Below are 11903 nucleotides of genomic sequence, written 5' to 3'. Positions count from 1 at the left end.
GCAATGGAGCTGGCTTGTTTCAATAATGTTAAGATTAACCACAGTTTAATGTTCAGATGAACTCTTAAGGAAAACCCCAGAGATGAAATATTGCATTCAATACGTATATTATTTGTTCAATAAACACTAGAGCTTCGAAATGAACAAAACACAATAGAAAAATACACTTACTACGCTCCTTCAAAGATGCCTAAAAATATTAACAAAAATTGAAGATGTGCAAAAGCTGCTGCCAGCTATAGGTGCCAAAATGAAGGAGACCAGGAAAAGTCATTTTCTCTAACGTTGGTGTGTAGATTTGTGCTTGCCTCTGCACCTCTTGTTAAATATGTTTAAATGCTGACTGAATACCTAGTTTATTACACTTCTGTTAAAAATCAGAATATATAAAAACTTTACTTCACAATATTTCAAATCATCATATTTACATCCCAAATTCAAAACAGTCAGTGAAACATACAGCAATGTGAACACTCAAGAATTTAAGATTAAATTAAAAAAAAGCACACAAACATTTTAAAGCAGAAGAAGTCTATGGCCACTGAAATCTGATAGTACAGCAGCTGGGGCGTGGGGCAGGGGAACCACAATTCACCAGGAAGTGCCAGTTTTTCTACTTCTGCAAGTGGGCCAACTTTTCAATTTCATCTGAACACAGTCAAAACCTTTATATTTATTTTTAAAGCAAAGAAGAAGAAGTATGGTATCTGAAAAGTTTGGCTTTCAAATCATGTCATTAAGTGTAAATTCTACAGCTATGCAGACAATATGCAAAGTAACTGGAGAGGAATTTAGGACAAGGGTGCATCTTCCCCAAAACAGGTATTTCACTGAGAAAGGCATTACTGAAAGGCATCAATGAATAGGTGAAAACATCAATCCTAATACTTCATATATGTGTGTTTTCCAGATTTTTCACTCAACTGCACAATAAATACAAAATTCTAAGGTAGGTGATTGTGTAGAGGAGGGGAAGGGAACCTGTGGCTCTTGAGATGTTGCCAATGGGCAGGGATGATAGTTGTAATTCAGTGGCATCCTTAATGCTAAAGGTTCCCCGCCCCGTGTATCACACACACACACACACACACACACACCAGGCTACAAAGCAAGCAAGGGACATAATGACAGAAAGTATTGCTGTGAATGACAGAAGCTGCCCACATCAAAGAAATAAGAAAGGCCCAAGTGCACAATAGGCTTCGGATGCTTGTTTCTACAAATTTGTGCTAGTAAGTGACAAGAGAAGGACAGCAAGTCAGTCTATGTGCTATTCTACAAAAGCGACTCCTTGACCTCCAAGAAGGAAATTCCTGTTTGAAGAGATTGCAGATATTTTAATCTTAGCCATTCTGTTGTTGTTCTTTTTTTTAAAAAAAGCCTTTATGAACTTTGGTCCAAAACATTATATTCTTCATATTGCTGATGGATATTTTTTGGGATCACAGTTGCCACACACACTCTGGAAAAACATTCAGATTCTGTTGTGTGTCTTGCTTGGACATTAAAAAGTTAAAAGCATTCCTGTAATGCAACTGCTGTATTGTTTTTGGTCTATGTAGTGAAGCAGTTCTCATTATTGGAATTATTTATGTGTTGATTGCTGTCCAGGATGGCTAATCTCTGCAGAGGAAAGCCATTAGTGTTGATGTACATAAACATTATTTTCACCTTCTGAAGATAAAAGGAACAGACATGGTTTCCTCCAAGCAAATGGGAGGTTTATTTTGGCCAGCTAGAGGAAAGTGCAGGGGGTCTAATTTTTGTTCATCTAGCATTCCCTGGGTGTTACCTGAGAGGGCACCCGCAATGACTTTTTGTGATTTTGTGCAAGTAATTCCAGTTAAATGGGGCTTGGTATCAAGCAATCATTTTGAGCCACATTTACACACACACCTTGCTAATATCGTGCCCTCTAAAACAAAACACAATTTAGAAAGTGGGTGCACACCTTTTGTAGAAGAGCGGAACCATTTATGCTGAAGTTCCTCCCCCTCCCCCTTTCACATCCACCATTTCCTGCAGTGTCTTTGTACAAACAATGCATTACATAAGGAGCAACATACATTATTTACATAAACATTCATCTGAACAGGCACCAGAGTCCTTCACCTTTCTTTTCACAGTGGCAAACAGCAAATGATCTACAATACTCTAATCGGCAGTTGTCATGGATACCATGTAAAGCTCAGCAAGGTTGTGTGTGAATGGGTCCATAGTTATAGAAACTCCACATAGTTCTCAGGGATCAATCCTGTTTTTCCATTCAAGGTTCCTTCCAACCAGCCAGGCTCTTGAGATGGATGAACTGAGAAGAGAGTTGAAGGTTAGTAAGTCTATAAATCCGAAACTTTAAAATAGAACTAGAATGTTGACTAACTTTTATATTTCCTGTTCTTCCTGGCCGTAGGAGTGGGATGGATCCTCATCCTGGCCACAGAAAGAAAGGGTTATCCTCCAATTAAGTCTTCCTCTGAGAGGAGGGGCTCCACATAACATGCCTGAGCAGTGTACTTTCCAACCCCAAACAGCAACTTAGCAAACCTATTACCTGTATGTCTAAATAATAAAAGGTTAAGAAAGAGTGAGGTAGATAGTTGTGAGACATCCCTGGATGTCTCTGCCTAACCCTATCCATAAACCAGCTAACAGAGAGAAGAGGGCACTACGGAAGAATGCACCAGACTACCCTGAATCTACCAGGAAGAACAGAACATTTATTGGTCAGACAACATTCCAGTTTCTACCCCTAGTGTCCAGCAACTTCATCCTCCAGGGGATATAGCCACCCCTGGCCAAAAAACCACTCTCTCCCAGAATACTATGAAGTGCCACATCCTGTGTTAACAGAGAGACTTCTATAGTGTTTACAATCACTGTTGTGATTGCAGATTACACAGGAGGAGGAACAGAAAAGTAGTAGTGAGGGTGACAATGGATATGATCAAACATACATATGCATTTACACTCTGCTTCAGTAGGAGGCAAGGACTAAGGGGTTAAAGTCTCTGGCTTCATCTCTCTCCCTTTTCTTGCCGAAGAGTCTAAATGTTTATGGTTCCCCTTGCTCATTTCCCTTTTCTGTAGTGCTGAGGTTTCAAATTCCATCTTTCTTCCCTTGTGGCCTATTCCTCAGCCTAAAATTTCCTTCCATATTATCTTGCCTAGAATTCATTCCCACAATCTCCTTGTCCCCACCCTCCCCACCCTTTTCTTTTTTTAAGCTCTCTATGTTTATGTAGTTAACAGACATTAGGAAACTATATTCCTGTTTGTGAAAGCCATCGTGATGACAACAGGGTTACATAAGCCTGGTCATACATTCTAGCTCACAGGAGGAGGAAGGAAGAAGGAAGGAAGTATTATCAAGAGACCATTGCTGTTTCTGTGCAGATAATGCAAAAGCTACTCTTGGGACTGAACAGGGCTTTATGGGGAGAGAAAAATCTGGAAAGATAACCTTCAATACTTAAGAATATTAATGCACTTATTCTCTTTCTGGCTTGCTCATTAATGGGATTTCCTATGCTCGACTCTGGCAAAGCGTTTCCTTTACTGATTTAAACTCTAAGCTGGCAATAGACACGAGGACAGCCAAGCACCACGAAGCATGCCCCGAGGTAACTCCTCCCCCCTGCAAAAAGATGTTTAGGGTAGCGTGGGTTCCAGGCCAAACTTCCACAAAAGAATGCTACCAATATATATACTTTGGAGCAAGTAAAAAGTTAACAGCAAAAGTGTGGCACTTGAACTTGAGTTGCTCACCCACGTGCAATCGTGTGCAATTTAAACACCCCCATTCTGCTCCCCACCCCACTCCCGTTCCGCCCTTTTAGAGACACCTTTTATGACGTTTCTGGGTCAATTCCAGGTTTGGCGCTGTGTGTGTTTGCACACATCTTCGTCATGCCTAAAACAGGGGTTGGCTGTATTTCGTTCCATACCTAAATCTGAGGTTGGGGATTAGGTTAATCTATCAAATGAAACACAAAACTGCATGAATAGATTTGAACATGATTTTATACCAAGAGATGAGAGGCCAGCAAAGTAATAGTAATAGTCCTCTTCCTCCTCCTTACTTTTTATCCTGCCCATCTGTAATGGTTCTAGGGGTTGCTCGTGCGTAAGCCGGTGCAAACACTCAGCTGGGTTGCCTGAGTGAACCTTTCCTGTCCGGACAGCCACTCACCCGTGGCTGTCTCAATCGCTGGCAGAATCCGTCAGTGGGCGTTTCTTAAACTTCTTCCAGCAAAGAAACTCTTTGACGCCTAGTCTCCTCCTACTCTCTCTGCGCGAAAGCCTTCTGCGCAAGGAGGGCGTAGGCAGCGGAGGACCTCTACTCTCCCCGCTGGTCCCCGGCAAGGAGTCATGGCACCGCCTCACCGCTTCCCCCATCTGCCCCCCTTCTCCACTGGTGCTACGCTGATTCTCTTCCCCAGAAGATGGGCTGCCTCTCCCAATCCCTAGACGCTCTCCAGAATCCCTCTGGATTTTGCTCTCTCCCAACGGCACTGATGGCAGTTCCCTGACACCATCCTTGAAGGAACTGAAGGCAGCAGCCATGGTAGGAATCCCACCATATTATTTCTTCCTCACCCAGTTGCATAGGTTTTCAACATGTTATCAAAATTTAACACAAATAGCAACCTTACAATGACAATGGATTTATTATAACTAGAATGGTTAGTATCAAGGTTGCTTTTACTTATTCATACTCTATATCCCTCTCTCATTTTATTCTAGCCCACTAATGTGTATGAGGACAAGGAAAATGCTTGTATATTGATTGGGTTGGGGAGCAGGAAGAGGAATTTGAGTAAGTATATATTTCTGTACAAAATTCAAGACATAGACAGTGGAAGACAGGAGAGCCTGGCGAGCTCTGGTCCATGGGGTCACGAAGAGTCGGACACGACTGAACGACTAAACAACAACACTCTTGTTGGAGTAGAGAAGATTAGAAGAAGAACTACGTGTTTGCCTGAACTATGGCAAACCTTACAATTATGATGATTTTTCCCCCTGCAGCTAATAGTTGCTGCCATGGACAATACCACCATCTCTATCTGCCATATCTTTCCCCTGAAATCAGCTCGCAAACTGGAAGTTCGCATTCGTTGGAGGGATGTGGCATGATCCCGATGTCTCTCAAACTACCTCCAACCCGTCCTACTCAGAAAATGGGATGCCACACAAATGGAAAAAAACCAACAACATTTGTTTTGTACATTATACTAGCTGAAAAATGACCTTTTTGTTTGTCAGCATGCCAAAAATGGGGGGGTGGGGGGCGATGACGGACTCATCATCTATAAATGGTAAGTGCGGAAAGGCCCTCAATGCTTACATTTATAAGCCGCCATACAGTATAAAGTATACAACCCCCTACTGAGTTGTTTAAATGTAGGAAGCAACACTGAATAGTTTGCCCATCTTTGCTGTGATCACATGGCAGGCTTAAATAAATAAATAAAACTGAACTGAAAGAATGGAAGGAAATTCTGTTGCACCTTTCACTGCATTAAAAACATAAGGAGGTTTACAAATACTTCATTGGTGTGCTAGGGTTAAAAACTTTTACAAAAATTAGAGATCTAAGTTAATCAACTCTGTAGTTGGCAAATTGTCATTCTGCATGCCAATGTAGCTATTATTATTATTATTATTATTATTATTATTATTATTAAACCTAGGGAGGGAAAGGTACTCCTATGCATGGTGATTTGAGCAAATGAAACAAAGAGCATGAAATAACGAACCACTGTTCCCACTGTGAAATATGAAAAATTGGCTGCTTTTCTCCTGGCCAGAGATGGGATTCTCTTAGAGCTTATGCTGTGTCTTGTCAAAGATAGCAGAGGTTCAGGGTATGCAGAAGAGGTGGGGCTCTCTCTTTTGCTACATACGCTCAGTTTGACTAAAGAGAAGCAGACTAACATAGCTAGCTTGACTTGCTAACTCTCACGCAAGATTATAGCTCCAAGTTGAAAAGGTATGGCAAATAAAAAAATGTGCTTCATTTGACATGATATTTGTCTTGTTAAAAACTATTTTGAAAGTGTTTTCTCTTAATGCGGCAATTATAAAATGCATTTTGCCACATCCAGTAGGTCGACTGCAACATAGTCCTAAGTGAGGTAACTAGGCATGGAATGAGATCCATTTGCACAACAAGACTCGCTTCTCCTCTCATCCCCCAACCTGTTCTGAGTTCCCCCCAACCTTTCACAGCATATTTAGGAGGCGTGGGGGCAGAAGGGGGGGGGAAGTCCCACTGCGCTGAGTGGACCTCATTCTGTTCACACAACAACTTATTTGAATCTAGTGAATATTACGCAAGTTGTCTCTCAGTGTGGCCCAGCTGATTTTTATCTAGCAACCACTGTTTGTTCAATATAAACAGCCTTTCTCTATTTGTTCTGCTTTTCTGTATGCCTAAGAGCCAGGGGAGAGCAGGCTACTAATCAGCAGAGAGTTCCAAGAATTCTATCTGAAGCTTGCAGTCTTATAAATAGATTCATTCTCTTCTTCAGCATCTTTAGTTTTTGCAAAAATGGTAAATTATGGCCACTTCTTCTCTCCCAGCTCCTAAACTTGGCACTCTTCCTCACTTAAACCTGTTAAGAGTCTCTGTCCTCAAACCCACAGCTACACCTGGTTTGTCCACCAGCCATTTGGTAATTTTCAGTAAGTCTTTTACTCCTGACCATTAGCAGGTACGGAAAAAGATGACATTGCTAACCTACCATATTGAATGAACTGGGCTGGTATCTCTGGTATATTATTATCAATCCAACTGAAATCTCTTCAGTATTAACTGAACTGACAACCTGCAGTTAGAAATACAGCCAAATACTTATATGGTTGACTAGAGCTTTACAAATTTCAACATCCACAAAATTAGCCATGTTTTCTCCTGCTAATTATTCCTCATTTTTCCACCATAACTGCCCTATGCCAGCAGCTCTCTCTCCTCCTTGGGTTCAATTGAGTATTTACCCTTGCAACCCCAAAGATGCACAAACTGGTGTGCAACATATAGTTTTTAGCCCATATGTTCCCAATTAGTAAACATCAGATGGGCAGAAAGATGTAGTCTGTATCACCATTTGTAATAGGATGAAGTCTTAAGATTACTCAGTGGGAAACACAAGCCTTCCCTTTTAGATTACTCAGTGGGAAACACAAGCCTTCTCTCTTGAGAAATCACCATTCACTCTTCTTTGTATTATGTAGGACCGGCCACATATGGATACTCACCATTATCAAATATGGTGCCTGCAGTGAAGGAGAGTTCTGAGTCGTGCTCTGCTTTGCAAGCATAGAGTGCTCTGGCTCTGCGGAATGGAGAACTGCAAAAATAATAACAAAAGAATCAGCACACAGGAAGGTTTGCACATGTTTCTTTTCGTGTGTGTATGCAGACTTGAGTATTTCTAAAGTATTTTCTCCTGAAAAATCCTTGAAACGTGGATCAAAACTGCCAGATGGCAAAATGTGGAGGAAAAGACGAAACACAGGTCAAGGGAAAGATAAAAGGAATAATATTCAAGATAACACCAAGCATATTTAGAGGATGAGAGAGAGAGAGTGGGGTAACATTTCTTCTCCAAAACCAAGTTTCGTTATTATGGATTTTCAACATTAACTGCTGCATTTGTGACCAAGGGAAGCCCATGGTTGCCCAATGGAATGAGCAATACTATGTCAGGGAGTGATGGGCAATTAAAAAAAAAAAAAAGAATTAGAGGCAGAGAAAAGGAATCAACTCTAAAGAGTCAGCTGGAAAAACTTTGTGAGGGAGAGAGTTTCTGATAAGAAACATAATCCAGAGGCCTGGCTCCTGGTTGAGGCTGACGTAACCAAACTCTGCTAGCAATCTTTCCCTGGCATTGTAAATCATTTGAACTGAGGATTTGTTGGTAATTTTTCTCTCTAGCTTAGTTCCAAGACTGCATCTGCTTGAACAGTACAATGCAAATTTCCAACCCCGAGAAAGCCTTTGCTATAGTGATTTACCTGCAGTGGAACCTCCATGCCACAAACCACAGTCCTGCCTACTCACATGTTACAGAGGCTTGAGAAATAAAGCATTGTCAATCTGGAGTGGCAGCTGCTAGTTTAAGCCCTGGACATGCTGCCCCATGAGTGATCTCTTTCCCTCAGGGGAAGAGTGGGAGAATGAGACACATTTCCCCCAACAAAGCTCCTGGTCCTGCAGGAGTCAACAGTTGCTGCTGTGACAGTTCTGGGATTTCACCCAGTCAAAAAAGCTTGAGTGAAAGTGATGGAGCCTAGATGAGGCACTCTGGTTGGTAGAGCTATGGCAGCTTCCTAACTGTAACTGGGAGCTAGCAGAAGGTGACACCTTTCAAGAAGAGGCTTCTAAGCCCTGTTTTCTCAGTCATTTTAGAGAGACCTTAAAACCCAAAGCGTTAAATGCCCTGTTGCTTAGAGGGCATTCACCAGTATGATTAATCTGCATTTTAAAGGACAATTGGACTGCTAAACAGCAAGTAATGTAACCCACCAGAGAGCTCAGAGGCATCATCATCATCATCATCATCATTATTATTATGGTGGATTGATTTTATTAGTTTTTCTTGGATTGAGAAATGTCCCATACTTTACTCTCTCTCCCCCCCCCCCCCATTTTCCACTGAAAAACCTTTTGTTCTGGAATTTGGATACACACAATTCCTTCCATTGGTTTCTGATATTTATTTTTTTCCTCCTTGCAGATTTGCCATATGCCTGACTGAATGCGTTAACACAGCATTTTCCCCCCATTAGCAAAAAGCACAGTTGTTAAATTTGAGCGCCTTTACAGTCTTTGAACATCCTTTGCTGACAAATGCATAAAGGGGGAAAACAGATCACCTGGCCAGCAGCATAATTAATGTTAGAAAATGGTAGAGAAGTTTCATTCCAATCCAGATCTTCAACGGAAGTTTCTTAAAGCAGCCAACAATTATTGCATATTAACTCTAGTTGAGCAGAACCTCCATCTAATAATCTATCAAGTGTTTCAACTAGAAGGAAGGCCAATGGGGGACCTCCTCCTAATGCAAATAATATATTTCAGGCGAGATTGTCATCTGAGAATATGTTTAAATTCTCCCTCTTTCCCTGCTGTGATCACAATAATTATCACCACTAGTGGATGCTTAAAAAAAGAAGTGTATGTTAACAACACATCCTGTTTGGTTCTTGTCTAAATTGAGATTAAACTATGAAAAAACCCTAGTCCTTTTCTGGCACTAATTAGTGATACTTTATCTTTGTAAACATTATCAAGATGGTTAAGAGCCTTAAATTCAACTGCTGCAGCTTCCCATTGATTAGATATAAAAACTGATGTTTTAATGCACACAATCACTCAAGCACATGGCATAACAGCAGAGTAAAAATATATTAGTGTGAATGAATGTTAGGAACAGGAAGCTACATACTGAACATGTCCAGCGATTGTTACAAAGTCTGTAAATCCAAACCTAATGAATGGAAGACTAACCCACCCAGCACTGCTTAATGACTAGGACCAAATCATTCAGTGCCTCAAAACTGGGTATAAAATTCACAAGGAGGCAATTTCAAAAGGAGGCACTTTACTAAAAACATTTCCAAGAAAAACATCTAGTTACGTAAAGAGATTGTGAGAATTGCAGGCTTCCCCCTTCTTTCCTGTTCAAAGCTTTGAGACGAGGAACAAGACACACTTATTTAGAATTTTTCCCTCATCCCACAGATTCTCTAATGGAATCTTACCCACCACACCTCGGCAACAACAAAAGTCTTACACAGAACATTCAATTTAGGATTCCTGTTTGAAGACCACATTAACAGGAATATGATAATCAAAAGCAATATTTAGCATTCAGATGGATTCAACGAATAATGGGAAAACATAACACCTGAAAACATTTCCATTGCAATATGTTTGTGTGTGTAAATTAATTAATACGAACCTTGCATTCAAGAGTCTTCCATGAAGGGTCCCTCCCCAAAAATGTTCAGAATACAACATTTTACTTGAGTCACTATGACCAATTATGGCTTATGTGTTCCATGAAACCAACATGTTGGGTCAAGCGGTTTGTCTGGATTTGTAGAACACCCGCAGGAATGAAAACAAATGAGAAGGGGAACTCCACAGAGACATTAAACACAGTTTAGGGAGATGGGAAGCAAAGCCGGCAGGGCGGGGGTGCACAGGGGAAGACAGTGCATTAATTGGTAATTAATACAAGTTACAAGAACAGCTTTGAACAATAAATTGCCACTGCCTGGTCCATTTCTTTTCCTGGTTCCTTTTCTTTGCTGTTATCTTAGTGTATGGTGCTGCAATGCCCTCCCTTTCGTGCTGCAGTGCCCTTCATAGCCCAGCCTGGATTACCAAGGGCATTAATGAGCCCTAGATCTTTCTGTTCAGGCTGCTTCTTCTTTTTTTTTAATTTCTGCCTCTGAGCATGGCACATGGCCAGAAAAGCACTCAGTCGAGTTTTGCCCATGTGACCTTGTACAGTTTATGGGAAGAGTGAGAGATTCCCTTGTGTGCGCACACACCCCAGACTCATAATGACAGCAATTCTGATTATGTTACACTAGATGCAGCCTTGTATCAAAACTAAAATGTGACATAGCCACCTTGTAGGGGTATTTACATTTGCAGATATAAGGCTTGTGAGTGGCTTCCAGTTAAAATTACCATACCCTGGCCAGAATGCATGTGTCTTTTCTGTGCCCTGTTAATAAACTATAATGTCTACCATGCATCCCTGTAAAAAGCAACCAAGTGAGCAAGTGAGAGAGATAGATAGTGAGAGAGAGAGATAAGGAAAAAGAACAAGGTTATTAGCTGATTGCGTAGAACTCCTACTCAAGGTTAACCCTGAAGAATTTTAAGACATCGTGTTAACACCACTGCTTAGCAAACATCTGAAGGAATGCAGAGGTCTTCATCATATTGTGTTCCAGAGTAAGGATGGGTGTTGCCATTTCAAGGTTACATACAGCAATGAATTTCCTTTGACCGATACCAGGCGCCAAGGCCGCCCAGAAGTTCTGTCCCTGATCCAAAGAGATATCTGTGGTTGCTTAGTAGTCAATTACATCCTGCACATTCTCAGAAGAACAGATACTGAAATCAGGTTTCAGGATGAATCCTGGACACACATTACAGCATCACAAGCAACTAATGTAACAACTTTTACACAGGTAGCAGACATGTGATTGCACATTGTATGTGGATTTCCATCGCTGTCACAGAGCATCCTGCCATGGTTACTTGTAAAGAAAACTGTTTTCTGTCCAGTGTAACTTCATGATCATGAGCCCTACACTATGCCACTTAGTAAAGGGGTTTTATCTCCAGTTATTGTCAATGTAAGGTAAGAAAGCTATGTAACAAAATGTATTTTGAATATAATATACAAACAAGCCCAAAGAATCAAACCTACTAAGATCAAAGGAAGCACTTCCCACTTTGGGCTCAACTTGTTGAGTGGAAGCTAATCAATATAGGGTTGGATGGATTTGTACACTTCTGCTCTATGTCACTTTCACATGTGTTCATTCGCTGGTTCATCTCACCTTTCATGTAAGAATCAATAAGGCAGCTCCAGAAGTGGTGCTTGCTTGTATTGAATTGAAAAAGGGGGAAATGCTCCTAGCAGTGCAGAGTAAACTAATGCATGGATGCAGGCATCTTAATCAAGGCACACATCTGGCCATCATGGAGACCATACATTAGCTGAGTTTGTCCTTGTGACTGCTCTTGCATTTTCTGCAGTTCTCCCCCAAAGTGGATCAAGGCCCAAGGAAGTTCATTTTCAACTTGGGACTCCCTTCCTCTGGACTGTTTTGCGCAATTTTTAAAAATTGGGGGTGGGATACTTTTTCTG

At 41.1% G+C, this 11903-nt stretch overlaps 1 protein-coding gene across 9 annotated transcripts in view; it reads right to left on the bottom strand.

Moving 5' to 3' along the window:
- Nucleotides 1-340: 340 nt before the first annotated feature.
- Nucleotides 341-11903, bottom strand: part of ARHGAP26 (Rho GTPase activating protein 26) — a 192702-nt gene continuing 181139 nt past the window's right edge. For all 9 annotated transcript variants that reach the window (XM_083427074.1, XM_083427078.1, XM_083427080.1 and 6 more), the window contains 2 exons: nt 7261-7352; nt 341-2308 (listed from right to left, as the gene is read on the bottom strand). In XM_083427074.1, the coding sequence (XP_083283200.1) occupies nt 2220-2308; nt 7261-7352 (181 nt within the window). In that variant the 3' untranslated portion in view covers nt 341-2219. The remainder of the gene's footprint in view (nt 2309-7260; nt 7353-11903) is intronic.

This window comes from Podarcis tiliguerta, assembly GCF_965153285.1.
Source record: "Podarcis tiliguerta genome assembly, chromosome: 2".
Lineage (NCBI taxonomy): Eukaryota > Metazoa > Chordata > Lepidosauria > Squamata > Lacertidae > Podarcis > Podarcis tiliguerta.
Note: the sequence above shows the minus strand (reverse complement) of the source record. Positions and strands in the feature narration are given on the sequence as shown.